The 14,547-nt window shown below is 44.8% G+C and overlaps 1 protein-coding gene across 2 annotated transcripts in view; it reads left to right on the top strand.

Annotated features, from left to right (window-relative positions):
- Positions 1 to 9,700: 9,700 nt before the first annotated feature.
- znf385a (zinc finger protein 385A) overlaps positions 9,701 to 14,547 on the top strand; it is a 66,839-nt gene continuing 61,992 nt past the window's right edge. Inside the window, exon 1 of one of the 2 annotated variants that reach the window (XM_034209366.1) lies at positions 9,701 to 9,965. In XM_034209366.1, coding sequence (XP_034065257.1) covers positions 9,707 to 9,965 — 259 coding nt within the window. In that variant the 5' untranslated portion in view covers positions 9,701 to 9,706. The remainder of the gene's footprint in view (positions 9,966 to 14,547) is intronic. The other variant, XM_034209367.1, reaches the window with a different exon arrangement.

The following is a 14,547-nucleotide window of genomic DNA, read 5'->3' as shown; positions in this document are numbered from 1 at the left end:
GGGACCCTAGTGTTTCGTGACACTGCCACCTAGCGAGCAGGAGACATGAATATGAACGATAACGCAGAGAGTGTGAGTAATGTGAAGTGCTTTTAAAGTTGTATTTGTTTAACATTAATAACAATTCCGGTGTCTTCAAATGAAGTGTGATTAGCTAACATTAACTATGATAGTCTTAAGGCAAATCATCTGTTAGCTTATGATAGCATAGATAGCATAGCTTCTAACCGTATTAAAGGCACTAAAAACAGCTGTCCATTGTACGACAGGTTGAGATTTGTACCATTACCGGGGCCAGTTTTGCAATGCTCTCCCCCGAAGGTGCTCTTTAAGAGAGGTTTTGAAGGTAAGTATAGTTTTACTTTCCTTTACAGTTGTGGGAAGAGCGTTCCACCTTGATGTGGCATAATTGCGAAACGTGTATTCCCCCTTTTTTGTGCCAAATCTGGGTTTCACATGATTTGTGGAGCTCCCTCTGGTGTTATGATCATGGTATTCCTTGACCTTTGGGAATAATTTTGACATGTACATGGGTACCATAGAGGTGTAGTGGATCTTGTAGACTAGGTCCATTGCAAGTAGCTGTACTCTGTCGTCTACTCTAAGCCATCCTAGGTTGTCAAAGTGGGCAGAGGTGAGGTGGGTTCTAGATGAAAGGTCAAGCAGCAGTCTGACCAGTTTATTTTGCGATGTTTGAAGTTTTATTTTTAGCACCTTGGAGGTGCTATGGTACCATGACGTGCAAGCATAGTCATAGTACCCTTGAATGAATGCTCCTGCCAGAGTTTTTAGGGTGTTTTTGTTTACCAGAGAGGAGATCCGGTATAGGAATCTAGTTCTTTGATTGACTTTTTTTATTACATTGGATGCCATTTTGTCATAGGAGAGGTTTGCCTCAAGAATAGATCCTAGGTATGTAATTTCCTTCATACTTGTGACAATAATGTCACCCACTGCAACTGAGAAGTCGTCGGATTTGCTGAGATTATGTTTCGAACCGAAGAGAATGGACTCTGTTTTACCCAGCAGGGGTAGACATTAAGGGTAAAAAGCCACTGGCCCTCCGGGCCGGTGGAATTGTATTATCACTGGCCCCACCATTGTAACCACTGGCCCGGAGCATTCGTCCAAAATAAATAATCGATTAATAATGAAGAAAATTAACACATTTGTTGCAATAGTAATTTAATATTAATTTAACTACATTACTACTTGTACTACAACTTTTGAACAATCAGTTCTTCCTTATTTTCCTCAATTGTTCATATTTGGTTTATTAAAATAATGATATTGTGGTCATTGTTAAAAAGATTCTGCTATTATGAGTATTATTTGTATAATGCACTTTCTGCCTTCCTGTCATTAGGAGTTAGAAATGTAATGGCTATAGATTAGATTAGATCCTTCATTATCCTAAACTGCTGGAACATTTCCTTAAAGCCAATACCTTTATATTGTCTACTCTTCACTTACTGTCAGCATAGGTCGGCATTGATGTACAGAGCCGACAGAAGACCTTGTTTGTATTGGCATCATATTGAGAGGTGCAGCCAGTGACGCATCCTGAAACCAGGAAGTAAGCTGCTAGTTCTCTCGACAAAAAGTAATGGGATTTCTCCACAGGGTTTTGGAAAATAGCTGGAAATAAGGTCTGTGGAAAACAAACCTGTTTGATAAATGCACGTTTTGTTCAGCCGGATAATCTCCACATGTCTACCCTACTTTTATAATTTTTGAATCATAAATCTAACCGATAGATTATAAAAGGGTTTTAGGATGCGTCACTGCACCACTAGAAGCCAACTCCATCGATCAAGCTGGCGGAAACTTCCTATCCCTCTTCTTCTCATGCTCCCTGTCACTCTCCTTTAACTCCTCCGGTGACTTTCTTTTATTTGAAGATTGTTTTTTGCCCGGCGCTTGGCCGGTTACCGCTGGTATTAAAAACATTTTGGCGAATGGTTAGGTGGCGCGATAGTCTGTAGTGAAGGAGCGTGCTCCCGCTCACGGGAGCCTGCTCGCGCTGCGCTCCGCAGCAAACAGCTGTTAGCTTTTCACCCAACAACGACAAGCGTTTCACGGAACGCTATGTTGTAGCGTTGATAAACGAAACAATTTAACTAAATTGCTAGTCAAAATATCAATACCACAGGAAAAAAAAAAAATTTAAACAATATTTTTAGTGGCCCGAGCGGGCAAGTGGAAAGTACGTTATTCTGGCCCGGGGTGTCTAAATAGTGCTTCCGGGCCAAGTGGCCATTTATAATGTCGAGCCCTGCCCAGGTGTAATGATCATTATTATCGGCGAGCCAGGTGCAGATTCTGCCGAGCTCGGAGCTGAGGGTTTTTTCAACCTGCAATCTGCTCCTGTCAGAGACCAGCAGGGCTGAGTCGTCCGCGAACAGGAACAAGTTGCAGTCACATGCTGATGACATGTCGTTTGCATAAATTAGGAACAGTAACGGACCTAATATGCTTCCTTGTGGAACACCACAGCTCACTGGGAGGGGGGGGGACAGGAGTACCGTTTACCTCCACCATCTGTTCTCTCCCCTCCAGGTAGGATTGCATCCAGCTCACCGATAGTTTATCAAAACCAATTGCTTTTAGCTTGTCAATCAGAATGGGGTGATTGACAGTGTCGAAAGCCTTTTGTAGGTCCAGCATCACCATGCCGCAGTACTTGCCCTCGTCCACCTCTTGTTTGATGTGGTCGCTCAAATAAAGAAGGCATGTGTCAGTGGAGTGGGATGTTCTAAAGCCAGATTGAAATTCATAGATTAGTTTATTTTCCGCGAGGTACTTTTCGACCTGTTCATATACAATCTTTTCCATGACTTTCGAGATGGAGGTAAGTATAGAAACAGGGCGGTAGTTGCCTGGGTCCAATTTGCTGCCCTTTTTGTGCAGGGGGGTTACTCTTGCCCTCATTCAATTTAGTATGGAAAGCCCAGAGTGTCATATTTTAAACCCGTTTTTCGTTTAGATGCAGAGAGTAAGGTAAGTACTTTATATTTCTTAGAAGCTATTATCTGGTCTTAACATTTGTATTCTGACTTGGTCGCTTGATTGTTAGCAGCAGCCGCTTGGCTAACACCTTGCTGTTAAGCTTAATTATTAACTCAGCCGGTGAGGGCAGTGCTCCCGCTCCCGGTAACATAGGGTTTGATTGCAGTAGCGCTAGATCGTTGTATTACTGCTCCTAGTACTAGACTCCTAGCACTAGGATAATATGCAGAGAACATCTTCACTGCGGGTGCTGTGTGCTCTGCATGTGCGGTTACTACTAACCATGGCCTGCGGTTCTATGCGGGCTGTTCTCTCTCTTAGAAGCTAATTATCTGGTCTTAACATTGTGTTCTGACTTGGTTGCTTGGTTGTTAGCAGCAGCCGCTTGGCTAACACCTTGCATGTACTGTTAAGCTTCATTATTTAACTCAGCCGGTGAGGGCAGTGCTCTCGCTCCCGCTCCCGGTAAACGCATGGTATGGTTGCAGTAGCGCTATATCGTTGTATTTACTGCTCCTAGCACTAGGACGATATGCTGAGAACAATCTTCACTGTGTGTGCTGTGTGCTCTGCATGTGTGGCCATTAAGGAGGATTTCATCCTCCCAATATTATATTATCTAGTGGGCAGCCGTTTGGCTGACACTTTTAGGCACCGGCCACAGTTACTACTGTAACTAAGGTTCTAAGCCATAAGTACTGGCCATAATTACTACTGTAACTACGGTTCCAAGACGTGTAAGTACTGGCCATAGTCAATACCGTAACTACGGCTCTATGCTGTGTAAGTACTGGCCATAGTTACTACTGTAACTACGGTTCTAAGCCATGTAAGTACTGGCCATTGTTACTACTGTAACTACGGTTCTAAGCCATGTAAGTTCTGGCCATAGTTACTACTGTAACTACGGTTCCAAGCCGTGCAAGTACTGGCCAGAGTTACTACTGTAACTACGGCTCTATGCTGTGTAAGTTCTGGCCATAGTTACGACTGTAACTACGGTTCTAAGCCGTGTAAGTACTGGCCATAGTTACTACTGTAACTACGGTTCTAAGCCGTGTAAGTACTGGCCATATACTGTAACTACGGTTATATGCCGTGTGAGCACTGGCCATGGTTACTGCTGTAACTACGGTTATATGCCGTGTGAGCACTGGCCATGGTTACTGCTGTAACTACGGCTCTGTGCTGTTCTATTCTTTAGAAGCTAGTTATCTGGTCTTAAACATGTGTATTATTTGACTTGATCTCGCTTGATCGTTAGCAGCAGCCGCTCTGCTAACGTCTTGCGTGTACTGTTAAGCTTCTTTATTTTACCCAGCTAGGTGAAGGCAGTGCTCTCGCTCCCGCTCCCTCTGCCGGTAATGCGGATGTAGCTACATCCCTTTTTCTGTTCGGCGAGTAGTAGCACCGCTCTACTCTTCCCGTTCAGCAGGTAGCTGGTGAAGGCTGTGTTCCCGCTCCCGGTTATGCTGCATCTGGCATTCGTCTCTAACTCAACCAGTGAAGGCAGTGTTCTCGCCCCCGCTCCTGGTAGATGCTGAACTGCCTCGTTTTTCCGTTAAGCAGGTAGCCGGTGAAGGCCGTGTTCCCGCTCCCGGTTACGCTGCATCTGGCGTTCGTCTCTAACTCAACCAGTGAAGGCAGTTCTCGCCCCCACTCCTGGTAGACGCTGAACTGCCTTGTTTTTCTGTTAAGCAGGTAGCTGGTGAAGGCTGTGTTCCCGCACCCGCTCCCGGTTACGCTGCATCTGGCATTCGTCTCTAACGCAACCAGTGAAGGCAGTGTTCTCGCCCCCGCTCCTGGTAGACGCTGAACTGCCTTGTCTTTCCGTAAAGCAGGTAGCTGGTGAAGGCTGTGTTCCCGCACCCGCTCCCGGTTACGCTGCATCTGACATTCGTCTCTAACTCAACCAGTGAAGGCAGTGTTCTCGCCCCCGCTCCTGGTAGACGCGGAACTGCCTTGTTTTTCCGTTAAGCAGGTAGCTGGTGAAGGCTGTGTTCCCGCACCCGCTCCCGGTTATGCTGCATCTGGCATTCGTCTCTAACTCAGCCGGCAGTGTTCTCGTCCCCGCTCCTGGTAGAAGCTGAACTGCCGTGTTTATTAATCCAGCTAGGTGAAGGCAGTGCTCTCGCTCCCGCTCCCTCTGCCGGTAACGTGGGTGTAATTACATCCCTCTTTCTGTTCGGCGAGTAGCAGCAACGCTCTACTCTTTCCATTAAGCAGGTAGCTGGTGAAGGCTGTGGTCTCGCACCCGCTCCCGGCTACGCTGCATCTGGCTAACTACAGAATGGCTCATTCATGTAGCGCCTGTATGGCTTCTCTTGAGCCCGAGGACGGCCACGACCGCTGCCCCTCCTGCCTCGGCCGCCTCTGGCGGTCAGTGGGGACGAAATTCGAGTATCTGAGGGAGGTTCTCACCGTAAACGCCTGCATGAGCTGTAGCTGCATGCCTCGGGCGCTCAGAGTGGCTAGAATCACTGAGGTGGAACGTCTGGCAGCAGCCAACAGACACCTCTCCTTGTCACATCCTCCTCCAGATCAATTCGGCCGTTCGCGGCGACTTGAGGGAGCGATGGCTATGTGTGCTCCCCACAATAGAAGGACTAGAAACAGGCTGTCCTCTAAAGTGGATCGGCTAGCTGCAGATAGGGGCATGATGAAGTCGCCTCTTGGCCCTTCAGCCTGGGCCCGGTGTAGGGTCCTTCGGCTGGCGCCCCTCCTTCGGCTGGCGCACCTCCTTCGGCTGACGCACCTCCTTCGGTTGACGCACCTCTGTATGAGGACGCCTTGTCGCTGGTACAGACTCGTCGCCAGGTTTGGCTGGCCCAGTCACCACTAACGGAGGCATGTAGGGGAGTCCTTCATAGCGTACCTGTTGAGCCAGAGGAGCTGTTTAGGTCAGCTGCCCTGGAGGCACTGGAGCGTGCTGCCCAAGCTAGGCAGACCAGGCAGCAGCACTCGGGTCTTCGCAGACCTGTGCCCACTCCCAGCAGGCCCAGGGGCCGCTCTAGCAGCCACACTCAGCCGGCGGATTACAGGGGTGGTTTGCAGAGGTCTTAGCGGCCCACTCAACCGCCTCCCAATGAGTTTCGTGCCCCAGGTCGCCCGCCTTCCAGGCGGCCTCGTGCCCCAGAGCCTTACCGGCGCCCCCCAAGTGGCTCCAGTGGCCGGGGGGCTGGGCCCTGAAATCCCAGGGGCGGTCGTCGGCTGCTTTCCCAGCAGCAGCTCAGTAACTGGGCGGTCTGTACTTCCGGCCCTTGGGTGGTTTTCACCTTAACCCAGGGGTACGGACCGCAGCTCCGGCCCCTAGCCTTCGGCTGGGTCTAATTGACAGTCGTCAGCGATCCGGCAGGGGCCCTAGCTCTGGCCCAAGAGTTGTCCGTCCTTCTGTCCAAGGACGCAATTAAGCCAGTAAGACCCTCTGCTTAGCCCAGGGGGTTCTACTCGGCGTACTTTCTCGTGAGCAAGAAAGTCGGCGGATTTCGCCCGATCTTGGACCTCAGAGGAATCAACAGATTCCTGAAGGTGCTGCCATTCTATATGCTGACCACTGCATATGCACAGGTGGAGTGGTTCTCAACCGTGGACTTGAGGGATGCCTACTTCCACGTGGGCCGGGCAAGATGGTGCCTTATATTCAGTTCTCAGAGAAGCGAGTCGGGGAGTTGCATGTCCTCTCCATAAACAATACATGCCCGATGTGGGACTCTCAGGCGTTGCCCTTTGGGCAAATGTGGCATTCCACAAACCCACTTCAATCAGCCTGACCAGCTGGCACGCTTTGACATTCAGGAGTACGGCACGTCGAAGTTGCTGTGCCCTGGCGGCGCCCAAAGGGCGTATATCAAGGCTACTGCCTGTATACGGCAGTAGGAGCAACTCTTGATTTTGCCCTGGCGGCACTAAAGGAGGTTATGCCCTCTAACCAGTGGCTGCCCCACTGGGTTGTCGATACCATCTCACAGGCTTACGGGGCCAGTGGCCGCCCCCTGCCATCAGGCTGAGATGCCACTCTACAAGGAGCATCTCAACATCTTGGGCTGCCCTGAGGGTGGTGCCCCTGGAGACCATCTGCGCCGCGGCGTTGTGGGAGTCTTCTGGCACATTCTCCAGTTGTCATCAGGTCAATGTCGCCACTCCCCATTCTTTGGGCGTGGTCCTTTTGCCGAGCTCCGCTGCTTCCAGTGGTGAGCAAGGGCTTGGATTCTTCATGACATTGTTGGTATAAGTCATCCAGTGCTTAAAGCACCGCCTCTGGCGGTCAGTAGGGACGAAATAGAACGATAGTTACGGCTGTAACTACGGTTCTATAAGTCCCGGATGACCGCCAGAGTTCCCTGTCACTCAGAATTCTTGTGTGCTCGCCAGAAGATTCTGGGAACAGATCCTATGAGGACACCGGCTGATATAGCCGGTGTCACGTGGGTCACAGGTGACTTTGTTGTTATTGGTACTCGAGCTGCGCATGCGCGCGATGGACATATCCAGTGCTTAAAGCACCGCCTCTGGCGGTCATCCGGGACTTATAGAACTGTAGTTATAGCCGTAACTATAGTTTTATTCCTTATACACTCATAAGTAAGGCCTACTTAAAGGTGGGGTATGTAAGAATGGAGAAACCAGCTCGAATGCGCTAGAATTTGAAACTACGCAGCCGAAAAAAATCTGCCCCCCTCCTCCAACACACACGAACGCGCACATGACCAATGAGGGCACGAGAGAAATTTGTGCACGAGATGGGAAGGCTGACAGGCAGGTAGGCCATCCAGTTATTTTAGCCGGGCCGGTTTAAATGATTGGTCGTGCTTTTTACAGCGCCACTGCTTCCACAGATGAACATTTTTTTTAATGTATTTATTGTCAAAGCATTTAATGTATTCATTGCTATCGGGATGTTAAGAGCATTCCATGGAATATAACAACAAGTGTTTCTGAAGTGAATTACCTACCCCACCTTTAATTTCGTAGCAAACCAAAAAACAAAGTGTAGCAGGCTGAATTAGACAATGCACTGAGGTTACTTTATATTTGCCAATTTAATTTGCATGATAGAAGATTCATTTTCCCCAAATGCAGTGTGTCCTCATTTGGATAACTTGACACCCCCTGCTGGCAAATAGGAGAAGCTCAAGGTCAAGGATGTTGTTTGCTGTAGTGTTTTTGTCTTGTTATCAGTAGGGCTGCTCGATTATGGCAAAAATCATAATCTCGATTATTTGGGTCAATAATTGATATCACGATAAACAATTATCCATTTACTTTGAAAACATCCATTTATTGAAAAAAAATTGAACAGTATGTTTTTAACAGTTGATTACCCTGAACTTTAAGTATAATTCAACTGAAAAAATTATTTTTTAAATAAAAATAATAAAAAATCGTTTTATTTAGATTACGTTGTTTTCATAATCGTTGCAAGCCAAAATCGTAATTGCGATTAAAATACGATTAATTGAGCAGCCCTAGTTATCAGTTAGCTATCCAAAGGATGCTGAGATTAATGCTGTGATGATTAATTATTAACTTTTACCCTACATTTTCTTTATGTCTGAGAAACAACTTATATTAAAAACAATGTCACATCCCAGATGTGTATTAATAAATGAATGCATGACTACAAAACCATCACACATTTCCAGGCATTCTTATTGAAGCTATTCTTATTTCAGTCTTGAACTGCATTACATCGAATATTTAAGAAATGCAAAAGTAAACTAAGACATAATAGTCAGAAAGCCAACTGTCCAATTAAATGTGTTGTAACTTCACAAGCCTGTTTATTACTGTTGAGAGAAAGGGGCAGTCCTGGTGTTCGGTGTGTTCCTGTAACTCTACCTCTCAGGCCCCTGGGTGCTGAAATGTGCTTACAACTGTAAACTGCTGTCCCTTTCCCCTTCTAACCTTATCTTCCAGCAGAGTGCCTGGGGGAGTGCTAAGACGCAGTGTGCCTGCTTATAAGGCAGAGAGTGTGCATTTTTTTGTGTATAATAGGCAGCTGCTTTTGAGGGGTTGCAGTGCAAGAGCTTATTGAGCCAATGTCCTGGAGTGAATTGGACTGTACATTCAATGATATGTTTCTGTGGCTCTAAGTGACCTGTATGGTGGGTAGCTGCTTACTGCAGACATTGTAGAATAACATCTAGCTCTGAATTTACACATGGATGTGTCACTGTTGTCACTCGGCATTTTTCCACATGTAATTTTTTCTCTCTCAACATTGCTGAACCATAGGTGCAATGTTTATATGTTTACAACCACATTCTCTTATGAGCATGGGGACATCTTCAAATGTCTTGTTTGTTCCTCTATATGTTGCCTATAGTGAAATGTTTGTGTAGGAGAGAGAGCAATTTATAGAGTATAAAAAGTGTTCTTTGTCAATTTACTGTCTTTTATGGTCCTTTTTATGAGACAGTTTTGCAACTTTTTGAACTGATCATTTTGGTTGTATGTTTGATCACAAATCACCTTGCCTGATATTTGGTACTCCTTATGCCTCCATTGAAATGTGATTCTTCCTCCTCTCATAGCCTCACTGCTTCTGCCTCTCTTTCTTCTGACACTACTGTCCTCACTTATTAAGCTCTGCCCCGATTAGCTACTGGACTCAGTTTTGTTTTCACACGGGGCCGAGAGTAAGAGGGAGGGAGGGAGGGAGGGAGGATGTGGAAAGGTGGAGGGGAGGTGATAGTCAATGTGTTTGTGGTTTCTTTTTCCACATGTCCTTTACATTGCCAGCGTGGGTGTAAGGTTGTTGTTTGTATACACAGCTCTAGGAATCTTTTTGAGAAAATTGAAGATCTTTCCGGCCTTTTTTCTTTCATCTGACCTGTTTAATGCTGCGAGAGATTTCATTGAGGAAATAGTTGTTTCTTGTGTACCTGCTCATAGTCGGAGATATCAGTCACTCACTGAGGGCGGCAGAAGGACTAGAGGTGCAATGTGGAGCACAGGTAAGAAAGGAGCCTATTACCATCTGCTTCCACTGTATAAGTCGGCTCTCATTTAAAACGATTTGAAAGTCCTGTCTCTGTGGGGGACTCTTCTTTTTGTTCTCCCATCTAGTGTTTGCACTGTCAATTGATTATTGTGTGAGCTTTTGTTTACATCATTATGCTTAGATGGGAGGTGATTGTTGCTGCGTGTGTGGTCGTCTTTTTATCAGAGGGTTGTGGGTTTGATCCAAGCCCTTGCTGTCAACATGTCGATATATCCTTGATACTTAACCCCGAGTTGCTCCCGATGGCGTGGCCAACAGTGAATGAATATGATGACTTCTAGTAATGAAAGCGCTGTGAGGGGTCGTAGGGACTGGATAAAGTGCTATACAGTCCATTTACTGTAGATGCAGCACAAAATGCACACGTTTCAGATAATAATTGGACAAATGTATATGTGTCTTTGTGTAAGACATGTTGTTTCATTCTTAGTCTTCATTTTTTACTCAAATACACACACATATATATTCCAATGGAGTTGACAAACTATCCTGACAGCTCCAACTGTCATCTGCTGCCCTCACTCTCAAACTGAACAGCGCACATTTAGGGCGAAGCAAATCTTATGTGTGTGTGTATGCTTTTGCCTGCATGGCTTAATAATAATGTTGACGTTTTCATGCTGGTCAGTGCAGCATTTGCAATTTGTTGTCCCAACAAAACCAGATAAAAATACGATGTCTAATGTCGGAAAAGTGTGTCTACATTTCTTCCACTGATGTAATTGACTGTTGACATCATGAGATTATTTTCATCTGCCCCATCACCTTCAGCTAAGGAATGTCTACATTTTAGAAATAGACTGTTATCTAAGAAGATAATTACTGCTAATTTCTGTCGTCTAAAATACACAGCATTGCGTAATAATGTCTAAGAATGTGTCAACCTCAAGTATTTGGTCTATAAGGGTAGCATTACCGAATTATAGGAGAGGAGTTTCAACAAGTACAAACTGCAAGAAGTTATGGCGCAAATGTGTGATCTGAATGTGGTTGGAGAGAAAGACATCCTGTCCTCTGGTGCTGGTGTAATAATGTCAGGGGCGTGTGAGAGTGTGACAGTCAACATCAACATTCTCCATCTCTGTAGCCCGGCGAGGACAAGCACACCCACCCACCTGTGCACACATAGCCACACATCCTCAAAACCTTTAGTCTCTCCATTCCTTTTTCTCTCTTTAAAGCTTTATTGAAATGGAATTGTTGTCAAAAAGCATGTTGCTTGAGCATAAACACAAGGAAATCATACATTGTGTTATTCTTTGCATAGGCTTTTTGTTAATAATTGTTTAGTCTAAGCATAATACATTTAATTTATTCATACAATTTCAGAAAGCAATGAAAATCATAATCCTTTAAACACAGAGGCATCTTCAAATGTCTTGTTTTGTCTGATGGACATTTTAAAGCCATCAATATTCAACTTACAATGATGTTATGCCAAGAAGAGCAGCACAGTCTTGCATAGAGTCACATTTGTGGCAATGTTGCTTGAAAAAAACCTTTAAAAAGTCCATTTAAGTCAACATTCACTTTTTTTGTGAGATGGATTGTCCATGATGACATTTTATTCTATGTGGTTTTACAAGTCTGTATATCCTCAAAGAGAGATCTCTCATCAGTTGTTCTCCAAGAGTTTTATTAAATGCTCACCATTTGATCTGAGAACCCTAAGAGTGATAAACACTCAGAAATCATTTGATGTAACTCGAAGAAGGGAAAGCTTTTACGAGAAGGGATGTTTTAATTTATAACCATATCCTGAGTTAGTTTATAAGGAACCAAAAATTCCACGTGTAACAATCGAAACATGTTTATCCTGATTTATTAGTTTTTCCTGGTGGGAAAGGAATGCACAGCAGACAAACTGTACAGCTTGCCACATTTCCTGCACATGTCCACACCTGATCAATAGTCTACATTTAGTGAGATGATTATCCCTCACAGCTGAAAACTGATATGCTCAACAGCTAGCTGTCAGACTTGCAGGCTCAGGCCACTTCAAGGGGAAGGCAGAGGTCCTTCCATTTGTACTGAGCTGGCTTGTTATATGCTATGCGTGCTCCCAATGTAACCATTAGATAAAGCGTGATCACAACAGGCTCAATATTTGGTGAATATATGAGGATGATTCCTTTAACGTTTCTTAAGATTTAAATATCTAATGAAGTGTGATTTATTGTGTGGTAGCTCTTGGTGATGCGTTGCCACATTATGCGGGGATGTGCAGGTATGCTGGTGCCTGGGGCCTGCCTTACCTCCTCACCTTTGACCTTCATAGGCACTCTCTACATTCCCCACCACAGTGCCAGCAGATACCCAAAGGAAAGCATTTGACCTGGGTGTGGACGGGAGATTTTTTATTACATCAAACAAACACACTACAGAAGAAGAAAAGGGTGAACTAACAATTCTGGAAAGCCACATACCGCCTGCGGGCCCGGGCTTATGAAATACGACCAGAATTTATGATCTACAGCGATCGCATTTGACACGGCGTTTTAGCTGTTGTGAGGAAGTGAGTTAAAGTCTCTCTAGCAGATTTCAGTGAGTGTAGATTTACTGTGTATTTTTCTCTGCAGGAAAGAATGAAGAAGACAGATCACAGAATTATGAATGAAGGAGTTTGATGTCTTTCTCCCTCAGGTTTGATAAATCTATCCCAGGCTGTTGCTGCACATCAGCAGAGTCCTTATTACTCCTTCACACTCAGCAGTTATCCTTTCACATTTGACCTGCTGCACTCAGGCTCAGTGCACTTTGCCCAATTCACCATTCTGCCCATAACATTAGTTACAGATAGGATACTGGCCTCAGCGGCTTTGTCAAGTCGGATGTAAAGATAGTTTTCTGCATGAGTAAGGTATTTCTGTTCCAGTCTGACAGCACATCAATGCTGTACCAGCTGTGCCTCGTCTGTTTGGTTTCCTTATTTAACCGTGTGTTGACATGACTCTAGAAAACAGACTAGCCTCTCAGTTTACATTTTTTCAAGACTGCTGCCTTATACCAGGATCACTAAAGCTGTAATATTTAGACATATTTCAATAGTCTGCTTACAGTGAATTCATTCTGTGTTGACATGTGTAGACCAGCAGAGGGCAGCACAGTTAACCACATATCACCATCCATACTCAGCAGACGTTTCCAGACTGTTGAGTCCTCTCTCTTTGCTTTTATACTTATATATATTCGCTTGTATTACTCAAACAGTAGGAGTTTACCTTCAATCTCTGGACAAAAGCTGCTTCTATCAAGGGTGACCCATTTTGTATTAGTGAATTAGGTTTATGTTAAACTGAGGGCAAAGGTAGAGTAAAGGCCATGTGGTACTTAAGGTCATGGTAGGATAAGCCTCCAGAGGATAAGTCAATACACAAATAACAAAACCAAGCCTGTCTGCATGTGTGTGTGTGTGTGTGTGTGTGTGTGTGTGTGTGTGTGTGTGTGTGGTGGTTTGTGGGTGAAAAGGTTGCTGACCAGTATTGTCATGCTCAAGCAGCAAGGTGAGAAAGTCATGTACGTTAGTGGATTCCATTGGACTTCCTCCACCTCCCTCCCAATCATCCAATATGATGGCCCAGAGGTGCAAACCTCAACCATATTGGACATAGCATAATAAGAAAGAAAATGAAAGACTTATATGAATATTTCATATTGTTGTCTTAAAGTTGGAGCCTTTCTTGTACTGGCGTCCCCTAAAGCTTAGTGATATACAGGTTAATTTGTCCGTCCATTCTATTTTGTTATTGTGATTTGTCCAGTGATTTTCATCTCAGGGCCAACATATTGTATTTTGCTACAGGCCTACAGCGTTTTTGTTTTACTAGTTTTTAATAGTAAATAGAAATCTTACACATTTCATTAAAAGTTTCCTGAAATAAAAAAAGTAAGTTTGTACTTTCATACAAAATGTCAATTAATTACAAAGAATAGCTGGATAGCTAACATAATATTGTGTTAAGTGAAGAGCAGGTTAGCTGAACGAGCAAAACATGGACAATTTGTCTTTGTTCATCATACAGTTCAACATAAATTATAATAAATTAGTGTTTCGAGCTGTTCTTTAATATTTTCCTGATAATTCTTTTGGCTACAGACCTGGAAAAAAAAAGGCGCTACCAGATACTCTACTCACGTTTGAAGGCATTTGTGAGCAAGGTAGCTCTAGCAAGTCAAGTGAATGTAAATTAAATAATATTAGTTCATTATTCATTTGAGATATACCCCCTGTGGCCACTTAGTATATAGGTCGTCTCATGATGTCTGCCCATTCAAAGTAGAAAGAGTTCTGCACATCATCCATCGATCTGTAGCCAATGGCAAATGGAGGTACCAAATAGTCAAATGTCCTCCCCTCTTCCCTTTTTCTTCTTTCTGTTTATCTCCATCACTTCTCTAATTTACCTATCCCATAATGCCATCTGTCCTCCCACCAGGGGCCTTCACCCCCACCCCTGTCTCCTCACTTCTCTACTCTGACCCCCTCCCCGTTCTTACCTATGGATGATACAGGATCTCCTTGCTCCGATTTCACC

This window comes from Gymnodraco acuticeps, unplaced genomic scaffold, assembly GCF_902827175.1.
Source record: "Gymnodraco acuticeps unplaced genomic scaffold, fGymAcu1.1, whole genome shotgun sequence".
Classification (NCBI taxonomy): Eukaryota; Metazoa; Chordata; class Actinopteri; order Perciformes; family Bathydraconidae; genus Gymnodraco; species Gymnodraco acuticeps.
This window is presented reverse-complemented; position numbering and strand designations above follow the sequence as displayed.